Here is a 16,641-nt window from a genome sequence, read left to right as displayed (position 1 = left end):
GGGAGGAAAAGGAAAAAGAAGGTACTGAGAATGAGATCGACCAAAATTATGTTTTGTATATGTACAAATGTGGCATAACAAACCCCAATATTATGTAAAAAGTAATGCACTAATACAAATACATTTAAAAGCATACTTAGACACTTATTGTTACTTATTGCTCCACTTTCATTTCTCATTACCCCAAACAATATTGAGTCTTGTGGTCTCAAGCTTCTTCCTCATTTTTGATCTTCCTATTCACATCAGGAAACATCATCTTCCTTAAAACAATGATCAACTTTGTCACTCTATTTCTCAATATGCTTCAGCCTCACATGCAAAATACCATTCAAAAGCAAAACCAATTACCTTAAAAACACATTGAAGTAATACTCCCTCTACTTCATTGTCCTTATTCTGTATCTTCTCAAAATTTTACACCAGATAGGCAAACTGCAAGTCGGTAGCAGCCCCACTTTTCCTCTGTTCTTCAGGACAGTTTGCCTCTTGCTCTAATTAACTCTTTCAACTAACAAGATTCTTATAAGATATGTTATTGTAGCATTTTGATTCTAACCCTTCCTATAATCTACAGCTTAACCAGAATGCTGTGGAGCCAGGATGGCCAGAATCACAAGCCTGTTAGTGGGTTATTGATCTTGTCATTTTGTTTATGAGTCATGACTCAAAATGGCAGGAAGTGTGACTCTAAGTATCCCAACATACAGGCACATTGTTTTGTTGAGTAGTTTTCAAACATAATTTTAACAATCTTTCTATTAACATAATTTTAAAAGAAACTTCATATATAAAAGGAAAAAATAAACTTTAATTGAAACTTCAGGAACTTGAAACTCCCTGCTTCTGCCAACTCCTGACCTACCTGAGAATATCTCTGCTAGTTCTCAGCAACACATTTTGAAAACTATGATGAGCAATTTTTTTCCCTGAATGATCCAGTTAGTTCCTCTGCCTTTCATTATGCTAAAATTAAGCAAAAATATATAGTTTATTCATCACACATCTTTCTTCATGATAATTTAAACATAATAATGTGTTTTCATCAAATTGAACTTTTTTGAAAATGTTAGAAATAAAATATGGTGGTTTTTATTAAAAATATCATGCCATGTAAAATTAGTAGAAGATATTCAAGTTGTCTCAGATCTCACAATTAAAAGTGAAATAGTGTCAGTCAAAATTTTAGCTCAGTTATTCAAATGCCTGTGCTGACACAGCCTCAGGACTTGTAAGAGGACTGCAGCAGTCATTCAGGTCTTTGGTGGATGAATATTGCATTTTTTGTCTAGAGTCTTCCTCAAACTCAAGCCCTCTGCTTGCTACTTCCTCTCCCTTACCTTCAAAATAACTATCCTCACTCCCTCATCTTTAAATTCTTTCTCTCTCTACTCTAACCTAATGTATTTATATAATTCTGCAATAAAACAAAAGCAACTTCTTCAAATGACATTTTTCTTAATAAATCCAAAATGCCAAATTCTTTCCAGAATTTTTCTTTTGAAGTTGTTATAGTAGAGCTCAGTGGTGGATTTCCTTTTCCTTCCCTCCTTCTTTCTCTTCTCATACCCTAAGTGCTTGTGCTTGTGTGAAGAGACTTCAGTTTTCTTTCTTTTAAAACATGCTTCCCCAGAAAATCTGATACCAACCTTTTGATTTCACCGTATAAATATAGGTTAATGATCTCAAATTTAAACTCCTCACTCCTCTGCAAGCTGAAAATCTGTTTAGCCAACCACCAATCACACATCTTTACCACCAATTGGCATCAAACTCAAAGCCAATTCAATTCAGTATCTTTTCCTTCCCCAAATGACCTCCCCTTCAGTCTTTCCTAATTATGTTTGTGATACCACTACCCATTCAGATACTTAGGCCTGAAGATTGGAAGTTAGGTTTAGGATCTAGGCTTGGATTGATAGGGAGCTCTCACTAACCTCCAACATAAACACTGTATCATTTTTATCTTTGATTCCTCTGTCTTAGAGGAGTGTGTACCACTCATGGGTGCTCAATCCTCATCAACTCCTTCTCTGAAAGTAGAAATAGGAATGTGTCATTTCTATTGCTTAAGATTCTCCAATGGCTCTCAGTTTTTCAGGAGAAAATTCGAAGTTTTTCCCAGACTCTTAGCCATAGAGCTCCTGCCCTACTACTCCTTCCTCTTGCTTACAGTTACATTTTAACAAGCAACTTGCACTCCAGTAGAATCCAACTACTCATTATTCTCAAAGCATGATCAGCTCTCTAGATTGTACTTTTCCTCAAATGTTTTCTCTTTGTGTGCTCTGTCTTCAGTATTCTTTAGTCTAGTTATTCCTTAAGACTTAGCTCATCTATTATATCCTTCAGGAAACCCTCTACAGGTTCCTATGAGATTTTGCATAAACCTCTCTGAACTCATCACCAAATTATAATTACTTTCTCATTTATCCACCTCTCACACTAGTTCATGAACATGATAAGGATCAGGAATATTTTCCACCTCTACAACACTCCAGCTAGTATTGCCCCTGGTGATTGGTGATTGCCCATTAAAGGAATGAATATGTTTTGGGAGCCTCATAAAGGATGCTTCCTTAATTCTACTTGGAAAATAATGGTAAAATGTAAGTACCACTAGAGGGCACAGAATTATAACAGAATTTTCCAGGACACTAGCTCAGAGGAGATGTTTTCCTTCTCTATCAACTTACTCAGTTTCTAAATATATGGATCTTAAAAAGATCAAATAACTATATTCAAATTACTTTCTGAATGATGTGTTTAGTTGCTAAAAGATAGTCATACTGTCATACTAACATGCCAGAAAAAAAATGAAATCAGGTATAGATGAATACAATAAACAGGGTTTTATTAATAAAACAGAAGACAGCATTAGGAAAAATAAAATGTGAATATAATTTCAAGAAATTCATACTATGAGACCCAGGATTGTTTTAAAAATACCAATAAAAAAAATTATCAATACACTGAAACCCCTACATCCACAGGAAAAGCGACAAGGAAATTGAAGCTATTTCTGTACTTGAAATGGAACCCTAAATTTTGCTTTAAAATAACCCAAAGAAACTTTCCAATACTTTTTTTTTTTCATTTATAAAGAGGAACTACAAAGGTACAGTTATTTATTTTTTAATTTCAAAAGTTAAAATAGGATCAGTAGTTAAAATCTGGGCTTTGTTTTTGTACTAAAACTTTGTTTTATTTTTGTCCTAAATATAGGTTCAATTCTTAATAGTTTCAAAAATTATTAAACTATCTTTCCAGTGAGTTTCTCCCCCTATAAATTGGGTATGATTGTAGTATACACTTATGAAGTTATTGTCAGAATCAAGTAAAATAATTATTTAAGCCAAAGAGCCCACCACATTCTGACCATATACTAAGTGTATGCTATTATTTTGCTTTGACAAAAGTGATCAGCATAATATTTTTGTAATTCTTAGACAAGTAAATTTTGGTAGTCACTGAAATAAAACAGTAAAAACTTTTGAAGCCCTTTCTTTCTTTCTTTCTAAAAGTTCTTGTTACTGACTATTTAATTCAAGGGTGCTTTACCACTGAGCTACATCCCCACATGGTTTTGGTTTTTATTTTAAGACAGGGCCTCACTAAGTTGTTGAAGTACTTTCTTTTTTTAAAATTTTGTTTTAATTATAGGTGAACACAATACCTTTATTTTATTTTTATGCGGTACTGAGGATCAAACCCAGGGCCTCATGCATGCTAGGTGAGTGCTCTACCACTGAGCCACAACTCCAGCTCAAAGCACTTTCTTTTTAAAGCACTATTTCTCTCCTCTCCTACCAGCGTTTTCCTTACAGCTGTACACATTCACACCTACATCCTTTCTGTATCCTTATGGTAAATGCTGTTCTTAAAGGGTCATACCTCATTCACTGTGTAATGTAGGCCTAAGAGTCTGATTGTGTTACCACCTTCGTTCAATCTGGCCAGCCTCAGATGATTCCTGAAACTGTCCTGGATTCTGTTTGTTGGAGAAACACATGGTGAAGCTTGTATCATATATTTTAAAGATAACAACTCTTGATTGACCAAAAAAAAAAAAAAAAGTGGTATTCTGGTATATTGTACTGATACATTTAAAATATTAGGAAGTGAATATGATTTCTAAACAAATGGTTACAATAAGATACCTACAAAGCATAGTATAAGAATCAACAAGTGGGACAGCATCAAATTTAAAAGGTTCTGCATAACAAAGGAAATGATTACGAGCATGAAGAGAGAATCTATGGAATGGGAGAAAATTTTTGATGACCAATCTTCTGATGGGGGATTAATATCCAGAATATAATAAGAACTCAAAAAACTTAAAAGCAAAATAAATAAATAAATGACCCAATCAATAAATGGGCTAAAGAATTAAACACACTTCACAAAAGAATAAACATAGATGACTAACAAATGTGAAAAAATGTTCAATTTTCTCAGCAACCCGGGAAATGCAAATCAAAATTGCATTGAGATTTCTTCTCACTCCAGTCAGAATGGCAATCATTAACAATACAAATAATAAATTCTGGTGAAATATGTGAGGAGAAAAGTAAACTCATACATTGTTAGTGGAACTGCAATATAGTACAACTACTTTGGAAAACAGAATGGAGATTTCTTAAAAAACTAAGAATGGAACTGCCATATGACCCAACTATCCCACTCCTTGGTATTTACCCCAAAGAACTAAAATGCACATATATAGTGATACAGCTACATCAGTGTTTGTAACAGTGCAATTCCAATAGCCAAGCTATGAAACCAGCCCAGGTGCCCTCAATAGATGAATGAATTAAGAAAATATATGTACACAATGGAGATTTACTCAGCCATAAAGAAGAATGAAATTATGGCATTTGCTAGTAAATGGATGAAACTGGAGAACGTCATGCTGAGTGAAATAAGCCAGACTCAGAAAATCACACGTTTTATATTTAGAAACTACAACAAACTAAGGAGAGCAAAGGGGGGGGGTGAATAAGAGTAGATGAAAGACCAGTGGAGTAGAAGACTGAGGGGGAGGGAGGAGAGACAGGAAAGAAGAGGAAATGTGGAATGAATTTGACAAAATTACACTATGTGCATGTGTAAGTATACCACAGGGAATCCCACCTTTATGTATGTTTATAAATCACCAATTAAAAATAAATAACTAAATGGAAGGAATACCAGCAGGGTAGAGGAAGAAAAACAGAGGGAAGGAGGAGGGAAATACTGGGGACTGAAATGGAGCAATTTAAATTTCATGTGCGTATGATTAAGTCAAAATGAACTGAACTATTATGTATAACTATAATGCACTAATAAAAACATAAAGAAGACAGTATATCTGTTTTGCTTATTGGTTTATGATGTGATAGAAGGGTAAGAAAGACTAACAAGGATGATATAGCTTAAAGGACACTCTATTTAAAAGTTTAGAATCTTTAGTTCTATTCCAAGTCTACATGGTAAATTATTGAATGGTAACCAACCCTGAATTTCCATTTTTGCATCAGTAAATTTCCTTTCTGCTCTAAATTTTAACAATTTTGTTTATTCTTACTGCTCTGATTAGCCCAGGAATCTCACACTGTATCAAAGTGCATCCATATGACTTAACAGTGGTGCTTACATAATTCACCTATTCATCAGAACCATGAACATGACTTGATGGGAGTGTACACTGTGTTGAAAGGACTGGGGAAAATTGGTGGGCACAGAAAAGAAAGAAAGAGAGAAAGGGGGTCACTGACATTTTGTGAACCCAATCCAGATCTAGTTATTCTGTCTTCTTTGCAGGCAGTGAAAGTCTTTTTGTGCATCTCTAGCTTAAGTATTGAATTTTCAATATTACTATTCTACAGTACCTTTCAGAAAAAAAAATACAATGGGGTAGGAAACAGATTGAAATAAAATATTTCTAATCATGATGCTCAATTGAAATCAACTTCATGCAGACTTCAGAGAAAAGTTTCCAATGTCATTAATTTCGGGCAGGCATCACACATTTGTAGAAAAGGAATGGTTAAAAGCAGATCCATCTCAAAGGATGGGAAAGGCCCATGGACCCACATGCTCTACACTAGCAATTAACATTTGCCTTTGAAAAATCTGGTTTTCATTACCTTTACCTTCACTTCTTTGTAATGCTCTAGTATCAGTATTATGCATGGAATATAAATATATTATTTTACTTATGGATCACTATGCCTACCCTCTTTACTGATTTCAGCAAAAAGAATAAAAGTCAGTTTCCTAGCAACATCTGTGTTCAAAGGAACAACAACAACAAAAGCTTAATCACCAACACTTTATTTTCTTCAAAGTTAATTCCTGTCTATCCAGGAAAGTTAGTGGGTGGCAAAGAAAACATGGCACAAAGAATCTCTAGAAGCAACCTCACTTGGCCTTTCTTTCCTGGGACTTGGTAGGATGATTATAGTTTGTAGCTAGACCAGTCTTCCCCAGTGAGAGCAGGCAGGGACGTCTGATACCAAACTGTGCGCTGTGTCTGTCCATCCTCTTGTGGAGATGCAGACCTAATGGAAGGGACACTGAAAGAGGAAGTGAGTTTGCTGGGTTCCTAGTAACCTTCACACTAAGTACTGGTGAATACGGTGAATACATGGGCGGATTCCCATGTCAGCGCTGTGTGTCTAAGCTCTAAATCCCTACCAATCAGTGGGATCTAATTTTTTAACGGTTTATGGGCAGTTACTCAACCAACATCACAGTTTCACTAGTATTGTTGCGCCCTAGGAAAGCATTATTTGGAAAAAGCCGCTGGCTCTCCTCGGCAAAATATGTCCTTGTGCCTAACGTTCCTGAGACTTCCTGCCTGCACTTGGGGGCCCAACCGCGAGGTGAGATGGAAGTAACCTGACCGCGGTAGAAGAGTCTAGCAAGGAAAACAGTTTGGTAAAGAGGAAGTGGTTTTCATTTTACTGCCTGCAGAAAAGCCAAAATTTTCAAGTTTACAGCGTGTGCACGAGTCATTTTAAGTCTCTAGATCTTTCACCCTGAAAACCCCTGCACAGAAACTCCGTGGGGAAACTAAATATAGGAACAGCGAACTCCCCCCGCCTTCAGCTGGGGTCCCCGCGCAGCTCTAGGATTGGAAAACTCGTTCCAGGACGCGCTCTGCATCTGCCTACAATGGCAGGGCACGGAGCAATCTCTCTCGCACCTCCACAGAGCGTGGGTGTGAAGTGTATTAGGGGAAAGCAAGAGTGGCTCTGGGTGTTGGTGCTTGGCTCACAGTCACGTGTCACCGCTGCCAGCTGCACCGAGCTGGGAGCTAGTGCCTGCTGCTCAGAAGCTGGGGGTGGGGGGCGAGTGGTGGGAAACGAGGTCTTGCAGTGACCAGGAGCCAGCGAGGTTTCCCATAAATAATAGCAATAAGAATAAAAAATAAAAGCAACGCGTTTAAATGAAGCTATTACCAGAGGCAGAAAATAGTTGCCGCAGGCGTGGGTGTCTGTACAGGAGGGAATTGGTAGAGTATTTATCTTGAGGAGGGGCGGAGATCGCTGAAGTAAGACTTTTGCCTTATTATTGGTTTAGATTTAAAGAAGGAAATCACAGGGAACAACACACCTTGCAACTATGTGCCATGGCTTTGTGGTGGAAGCTTAGTTGGGTTTAACTTGGTGAATGTTTTCTTTCATATTTGAGAGGAAAGCTACTCTCTTGGAAGAAGTCCCCAAGCTTGGCATCCTTACCGTTTCCCCACGCTGAATGTGATGTTTTATTACTGACACTGTTTTTGAAAGCCAGAGGAACCGTGGCCTCCACTCCATCAAGGTCGTGGGTGCTGGGGCGCCCAGGTGCCAGAGGTGGTGGGAGACCTAACCCGTGGCTCCTCGCTACATGTCTCTAGCATGTCCATCACAGCGTATGGGAGTGAGGTGACGCACCCTGGGCTCCCACTCTCTGGATCTCCTTTCCCAGACACTGGGGCCACCGTCGCCCCTGCCGAGATTTAGCAGTTTTATGACTTTCTCGGATTAAAATGGAAATTTCTTGACGGAGGGAACTGAGTTCATTCTCTCAGTCTTCCCTGTCAGGCAGTGCCCCGGGCCACTAGCTCACGGCCGAGAAGCCACTTTGGAGTTTCACGCCCTCCCCACACCCAACCCCCAGGATGGGAAGGATGTTCAGTTACTCGCGGGCATGCTGTCGGATGCTAGGATGGGAAGTAACAGCCTGCAGGCTGGAGTGAGCCGAGGGAAGTCGGGTCCCCGCCTGGCGGACTCGGCAACGGCGTCTTTCGGTTGTGCCCATTGAGATACCGAAGACTCGCTCCCTGCGCGGGAACCCAGGCGCCACTGCCCGGAGCAGCGTTGCCCCGCTCTCCTTCTACCGGCTAGCTAGTACCTGGAGGCAGGACAGGGCTATTCCTGCTCACACCTCTTGAAGAAGGATGGCAGGACCAGGCGCGGCGGCGTAGCGGCGGGTGAGCGCAGGACCTGCGTCTCCAGTTTCTCTACAGGGCACACGGCGGACTTAACCTTCCGGACAGCTCCAAATCCCTGGGGAGAACCAAATCAAACTCCTGCCCCGGAGACTGGCTTAGGAGGCCCGTTCTCCGCGGGGGGAGGGGGAAGACAATCTGGGCGTGGGGAGTGGAAGGAGAGAAGAAAGGGGGAGCCTGCGGCTGGGTGTGCGCGCGTGGGAGCGCGCCTAGGAGCGCCCCTCACATCCCCGCTTCAGGCCTGGGGCCGCTTCGGGAAGGAGGGAGTGGTAGTCGCGGGAATAAGAGGGAGCAAGATAAGCCCTCTCAAAGTGACGCCCAAACACTCCGGATTTCGAATTCGAAGCTAAAGCTGCTAGAAATTGAGATTCCTCGGCCTCCTCCGCACGCCCCCCTCTGCCCCCGCCCCAAAGACCCGGTGGTTTGCTGGCTGCCTGCTTCCCGCCCCCGGCTCGGAGGTCGCTGGCGGGCGGGCGCCCCGTCGGCCGCCGGCTTCCTCCTTCAAACCCGGCGGCGCACATGAGGCCACTGCCCCCGCCGCAGGCGCTGGCACCCCCCTCCCGGTGCCCGTGGTGATGCCATGCCCCGCCACCACGCGGGAGGAGAGGAGGGCGGCGCCGCCGGGCTCTGGGTGAAGAGCAGTGCGGCGGCGGCGGCGGGCGGGGGGCGCCTGGGCAGCGGCATGAAGGATGTGGAGTCGGGCCGGAGCAGAGTGCTGCTGAACTCCGCGGCCGCCAGGGGCGACGGCCTGCTGCTTCTGGGCACCCGCGCGGCCGCGCTCGGCGGCGGCGGCGGCGGCCTGAGGGAGAGCCGCCGGGGCAAGCAGGGGGCCCGGATGAGCCTGCTGGGGAAGCCGCTCTCGTACACTAGTAGCCAGAGCTGCCGGCGAAACGTCAAGTACCGGCGAGTGCAGAACTATCTTTACAACGTATTGGAGAGACCCCGCGGCTGGGCGTTCATCTACCACGCTTTCGTGTAAGTACCCGCGCCCCCCGCGCGCTCCCGCCACGCCTGCTCCAGGGAGCCCCTGCGCCTGGCCCCCTGCAGAGGGTTTGGCGCCCGCGCCTTGACCTGACGTGCGCGCGCGCGCGCACACACACACACACACACACACACACACACACACACACACACACTCTCTCTCTCTCTCTCACACACACACACACACACACACTCGCGCGCGCGCACACGTGGTGGTTTTTATTTCTTTGCACGTGTTTGTGGTCTTCTTCCTGGAGCCTTCCACCTCCCTCAGCTCCACCTCTCCCATCTCCCAGTTTGAACCTTCTCCCCGAGGGCACCCAATGAAGTGCCCCGCAGCTTCGGGCCGGCATGGGGCGGGAGCTAGGCAGATGCGGGACTTAAGCTTCAAGAGTAATTGGCAGCAATTTGGTCCTGAGATACAAAAACTTCAACTGAGTCAGGCGCGGGAGCTGGGATATGCACCGGGAGGACCTGAGCCATGTGAGGCTTGAGAGTATATGGGAGAGGTTGGGAGTTGATGGCAGGGCAGGACCGGGTTGAAAGAGGAGGCAGCGAGGGCTGGGTCCTAAGTCCTCGGGGCGGAGCAGGGGAAACTGCTACTTGGAGAGAGCTGCTAGGTTTTAAGTGCGCCCGGAAACACGCCTCACCACCACCACAGCTACCACTAACGGAAAATCTGTCAGTGTATGTAGCCCTTCTTGCCACAGAGAAGGTGGTCAAAGGCCTAGAAGAGGCTAGCGGACCGGCGAAGCAACGTTGCGGCGGGGGCTGGTGGCGCGGGCGGTGGGACATCAGCGGTGCGGTAGCGCGGGCGGAGGTGCTATTACCAGAAGCGCAAATGAGCGGTCTTTGACCGGGATCAGGCAGTGTGTTAGGTTGGGGTTTAAGGCGCCGAGTCAAAGTCTGTGTTTTAAGTAAGCCTTTGCCATCTAGCAGAGAATGCTTAATGAGAAAATGATTGGAAGCAAATGTTTATTTTTCCCTTAGGCATTTAAAACCTTTCAGTGGCTTTAAAGTTTACTACTGTTTTTCCCACAATGTCCATTCATTCCATCTCCTGTTAAGAGTTAGATTTATCTGCACATTTTATGGTTGTTTTTATGCCTTTACACTCTAATTCATTCCTGTTTTTTCTTCTCTTTTCTTCTTTTTTAGTGTCCCGCCCCCCAGTTCTTTATGTTAAAATGATATATAAATGTCAGCCTTAGGAGACCCATAGAGAAAGTTGCAGGCACTCACTGATTCATTCATTGTTTCCTAATAAAATATGTTTGGAATACACGAACTACGTTTCTTTTAGAATGAGATGTGTTATCCATATATATCCCTCATCTGGGATGAAGCATTGGCACCAATATTGGAAATATTTTTTAATAACATGGAAGAAGGGACTGGTTTTGTAAATAGGTGAACCTGGAATATGACCACGTAGGAATCAGGAAATTGGTGGAGTCTACAATCTGTGGGGCCTGGGTGTCTGGAAAATTTTACGGTCCCAGACTGATACGAATGGTTAGGATTAGGTAGAATATTCCAGCCAACTTTCCATTTTACAAGGTACACAAGGAGAATGTTGTGTTGCATCATTATTACATCAAAAGGTATAACTTGCATTATTCACTAATTCATGTTGATTTATATGTGAATACTGTTATTTAATGATAGACAAAGAAACACTACTGACACTTTACATGTTCATCACCTCCAGTTTGATATATAATTAATCCTATTTCTTAATGAGACTAGTAAATTATTCTGACGTTTCAAGATACACTAAAAATTTTAGCAATGATGATGCTCAGTTTGGCAGCAAATATACACTTTGGAAATGATTTTTTACAAGAATAGGTTCGAAGTGTTCATTGCTTTGAATTCTCAGTATGATACCATTTATAGCCTTTCATTTTTGGTAAATTATGCACATTATAATTCAGAGAGGGTTAGAGACCACTTTAGTTGGAACTCCTACTTTGTATCTCCTAAGCATTTTTTCCCAACATACATGAGTACACCTCATAGTGCAACATTTTCTGTTTGATGTCCTGTGCTTAACAGGTTTTTATGGACTTACAGAATTTTTACATTTTGCTGAATTATTTTTAAAAGGTTAAAATTTGGACACTACTCATCAGACTTTATCACTCTAGCTGTGTCTTTAGTTGTAGATAGGGAATAAATTGTTAATATGATGTTGCTGATGTAAATTTCAGTGTTACCTCTAGAGACTGAAACTGTAATGTCTGAGCAGTTAGATAGGGGTGCTAGATCCACATTAGCATACAGAGAGAATAGATAGTGTCATATTCTAGGAGATTGTATGCAACTATAGCAGACCCTGAGGAAAAGTGGGCATCTTTGGCAATTGCTGCTTATGATCTTAAATGAGTTTTGAATAACAGGACTTTACATATTAAATTAATAAAGCAAAGTTGCTTTGAGCTGTAAGTCTAATAAGATCATTAATAATATTGGAAATTATAAGAAAATAATTTCTAGAGAGGTGTAGCTAACTTATTCTTGCCAGACTGGGAATCCCCAAATCTTACTTTAATAACAGTGTTTGGAGCATATTAAGGTTCCTGCCAAGAACAAGTGCATTGTGATTAATGAGATACTTCAGGGATGAATTTACTTGGTAGACCAGTGTTCTCATTGCCAAGAAACAAGAGGAGTATGTTTAAAGTTATACTTCAGGTAAGGAAAAAATTCTCATGATGTGCAAAAATCATTTTTATTATATTTTAATAGTATAGAATGTAGTTCCAAGAATCCACTCTTAGCCTACTGATAGCATGACTACAAGAGATGACCTAATTTAAATATTTTCTTCCAATCTATAAAGTAGCAGAGTTTAGGAGATCTATACCCTTACTGTTCTTTACTGGTCAGCCATGTTTCCTATCTGTTCCTCATAGATGAGCTATTGAACTATGAGGTTATTTCTTTGAATGTTGTTGTCCCTTTGTAATTTTTTACTTTTAAAAGAAGATTTTAGAAGAATACCTGTGGAAGCAGAGAAATACATGATGGGGTTCCATATATAAATTTACATTGATACAGCCAATGTGGTTCTGAGAAATTACACAGGAAACAATGTTGTACAGATATCTAACTTATCACTCTGTCAAATTTATCTTTGCCTGGTTTTATACCACGAGGTAATTTATGAGTAAACTAGAAGAAATAGTTGAGCCACCCAGGCTAAGCACCCCAGAGCAATAATTTTTCTCATATTTGTTCCTGCTGGCCATCCAAATAACCATTAAATTCTGTTTGTTCACTTCAGTAATATTTTTCAAATATATTTGCGTCTTTCTCTTGCTACTTCTACTATCTCTCTTCCTGTTTCTCTATACCTCTCCACTGGATGATTTGTAATATTCTCCTGTCTAATCTTTTGGCATCCGTTCATCGCTTGCTTTCCCCTCTGACACCATAGTCTTAATTTTAAAATGCAAATCATATCATATTATTGCTTTTTCTAAAATCTTTCTGTGACCCTATATTATTTGTTTATTCATTTGTTTATTTATCCATCTATAAATATTTGAGTGCCTAATGTGCTAATTCACAAATTAATGAGACAAAGGCCTCCACTGTCAAGGGAAAAATTTCAGCATGGGGTGATTACAAACATGTGAACAAATTTGAAACAAAATATTATTGGTGTCATTATAGAGGAGACAGGTTAGAAAGCTTCATGGGAAAGAAGTGTAGGAGATCGGAGGAAGAAAGGCCCACATAGTCACCGAAGGAAACAAGGCATGAGCCAAGTTTGACCAAATGAATAGTTAATTTTCAGGTGGGTAAAGCAGGGGGGAAATGAGAAACCTTGATGGAACAGAGATATGGAATTGTGAATCAACCCAGTTACTGTTAAGTATGTGCAAGCTGAGGACAGCTGCAAGAAAAGAGGGTATAGGGAAAGGCACATATATGACGTTTGATAGTCTCAGATGCTGGGCATGGAGTCTAGTTTTATCCTATAGTCAGCAGTGGTCAATGAATGGTAAAAATCATGGGACCAACATAATTAAATATGAATTTTGGAAACATTGCATTTTATCAGTTTGGAAACTGAATTGGAGGATTCAAAATGGAGTTGATACTGCGTATAATTAGATAGTAGCAGCCTTGAAATTTCCATTCATTCTTGCATTCCTTTTTCATAAATTCATTCTTCAAATGTGTCTTGGCTCTCTAGTATGTGCCATGAACTATCCTAGAAATATGAGAGATAATTGCATAAGAACCAAGGCAGTAACTATGGAGATAGAAAAGAGGGATTTAGTAAGAGAAATGTTAAAGATACAGAATTGGCAGATTGTTTTCACCAGTTTGATCTGTGATTTGAGCAGGATGATTATTATTCTGATCTGGGTGATTTGGGGAGTGGAAGTGCCATTCACTAATATATGGGAACAAGGATGAAGGGTACATATTCATGAAAATAAAAGAGTTCACATTTGGTCATGAATTATAGATGTTTCTGAGTTATTTAGGTGGAGATTGTTAGTTGAGGGAACATAGCAGTGAACCAGTCTCTTTCCAATGAGTCTTGGATCAGCAACCAAAACTATTCCTGGCATGTAGAGGATATGCAATAAAGATAATTTTGAATGAATTAATGCATTTAAAATTGGAGGTTAACCTAAATATCTGATCAGATATTTAGATTTGAAAACCTGTAGCAGTTTCATGGTAATGAGCAGAAAATATGAAATAGTCCAGGAATGCCCTGGTGACAGTGTCTTGGGGACACCAAAATCAAGTAGTGAATGAAAGAGTAAGACTCCACAGGAAAACCTGGAAAACCCATAATAAAGCAACCCAAATGCTAAGGAAAAAGCCAGGAGACCTTATTTTTATGAAAACAATGGAAATGTTGGTTCACCTTTTATTGTGGTGGCCAAAATACCTGACATAGACAACTTAAAGGACAAAGACTTATTTGGCTCATGGTTTCAGAGGTTTCAGTCCTTGGTTGGTTAGCTCTATTGCTTTGGGCCTAAAGTGAGATAGAACATCATGGCAGAAGGGCATGGCAGAAGGGAGTGGTGAAGGAAGGTCTCTTACCTCATGGCAGCTGAGAAGCAGAGAAAGAAGAAGGGGCCAGGGACAAGGTATAGCTTCCAGAGGTATGCCCCCAAGGACCCACTCCCTCCAACTAAGTCCCACCTCCTACAGTTTCTACCATGTTTCAATAAAACTGTCAACGATGTTGCTTCAGTGGATTAATTCATTGATGAGGTCAGAGCACAGCAGATGGTACAGTCACTCTCCAAAATACCCACCTCTAAACATTGTTGTATTGGGGACCAAATCTTGAACACGTGAGTCTTTGGGTGACACTCATATTCAGATTACAACAGAAGATATATACAAGAATGAAGTTATGAGCAGCAGTTTCTGCTGCTGCAGAAAGGACTAGAAATTTGGGTAAGATTTCAATAGACTGTTTTCAAAGAAGGCCACTGATGGCTTTTGAGACAGCAAGTGGAGTGGTAAAGGAATATGATGATTTCAGTGGACTGAGGGGTAGTTAGAGTTGGAAAAATAGACATAGTAGTATCAGTTGCACTCTAGGTTTCTTGGAACAACTCACAAGAACCTCATGCTATGGCCTCTGCCCATCTCCCTGGCCTCATTCCAACCATTCCCCTCTCATATGCACCTTGGTCCCAAGACTTACTGAACTGCTCCCTCCCATGTTTCACTTCTGTCCCTTTTTTCATCTATGCTCTTGGACCTTTCTCACTTCTTGCACTCTGGCTTTCCAACTCCTACTGGTTTTGTTTGTTTATTTGTTTTGGTTCTTGTTGTTTGATTGTTTTAAACAAAATGAGAGAATGGCTTCCTCTTAGGCACACTTCCAGATAATCTGCCAGGATGGGTTAGGTGCCTCTTGACTCAGATTCCATGGCACTCTGGGAGTGTCACTATAATGATGTTTCTCATCTCTTGTGTTGTTATCATGGGCTACTTTCTCTGTCGCTCTAGCAGGAGGCTGAACTACAATTTCCTACTTATCTCTGAATCTGAAGTACCTAGTTAGTCCTCCTGTATCTAGTAGACCCTCAACAAATACTTGTTTAATGAGTAAGTAAATAATTTTCCTTGGAAGCCTTCCACAAAAGAGATTCAGGATGATGCTAAGCTAAAGGAACTATCCAGTCTTTTCAGTTTACTTAGAGGTAAGCTGCTGCTGATTCATTTAAAGGAAAAAGATATGGGACTAGAAATAGGAGACCAGTATCCTGCTTCTGGCTTTTCAACTAAGTAGTTTTGTGACTTGGAATAAGATATTTTAGCCTTTTGGGCCTCCTTATCTTCACCTGTGCAGGGGTACAACAGTGTCCATGGTCCAACTGAGATGGTGGAAGATACTGTTGAGTCTAACAATAAATGAACAATAAATGAAATGAGCATTTGGAATTAAAAGTTTCCTGATGTTTTTTGTATTTCCCCTCCTTATCTCTGAGCTGGGGGTTGCCTTCTAACCAGTTACTCTAACTTCACTCCTAATTCCCCAAGATCTATGCCACGTAGTAGACAAATGATCTTTCCAAAGACTTAAGAAGAACACATTGCTTCTCTTCTTGGGGAAGAAAGCTGTTTATTGCTTCTCCTCACCAACACACACATTCATTAAAGGCAGGGTCTCTCTGTTCATTTCTGTACCACTGTCACTCAGAGCAGTGCCTGCCACATAGAAGATGCTTCATGCATGCCTGTTGATCCACTGATGGACACCCCAGATCTCTAAAATACGCTATTGAGTCCCTTGTGGAAGATGGAATTTTACTCTATTGGCTACTCTATCAGATTGCATTAGACCCAATGAATAGCTTTATTATTTACGTATATATTCTGTTCTGAATTATGTGTATATCTATAGAAATTGGTATTTGCATTTTATTTTTGCTCCCACATTCCTTACCAATCACTGATTTTCCTTGAGTGAAGAGAGGTCTTATACAATTTATACAACTTTCTATTAAACTCATATAGGAACATAAGAAGCTCCACATCCTTCAAACCAATCAATTTTGGGGACCACACTGAATTTATAAATGTTGAAAAGTGTTAAGATATTAGTATTGGGAATATTATGGCCTAGAAGAAAAAAAACGTGAAAAAAATTTCAAACTGAAAAAAAGTCCTGATACAAGAAACACTAT

At 40.9% G+C, this 16,641-nt stretch overlaps 1 protein-coding gene and 1 pseudogene across 4 annotated transcripts in view; one reads left to right on the top strand and one right to left on the bottom strand.

Moving 5' to 3' along the window:
* Window positions 1–6,644, bottom strand: part of LOC124989269 (3-methyl-2-oxobutanoate dehydrogenase [lipoamide] kinase, mitochondrial-like) — a 31,798-nt pseudogene extending 25,154 nt beyond the window's left edge.
* Window positions 6,645–8,813: 2,169 nt separating this feature from the next.
* Kcnq5 (potassium voltage-gated channel subfamily Q member 5) overlaps window positions 8,814–16,641 on the top strand; it is a 527,081-nt gene continuing 519,253 nt past the window's right edge. For all 4 annotated transcript variants that reach the window (XM_047559119.1, XM_047559117.1, XM_047559116.1 and 1 more), the window contains exon 1: window positions 8,814–9,451. In XM_047559119.1, the coding sequence (XP_047415075.1) occupies window positions 9,057–9,451 (395 nt within the window). In that variant the 5' untranslated portion in view covers window positions 8,814–9,056. The remainder of the gene's footprint in view (window positions 9,452–16,641) is intronic.

This window comes from Sciurus carolinensis, chromosome 7, assembly GCF_902686445.1.
Source record: "Sciurus carolinensis chromosome 7, mSciCar1.2, whole genome shotgun sequence".
In the NCBI taxonomy this organism is placed as follows: Eukaryota; Metazoa; Chordata; class Mammalia; order Rodentia; family Sciuridae; genus Sciurus; species Sciurus carolinensis.
This window is presented reverse-complemented; position numbering and strand designations above follow the sequence as displayed.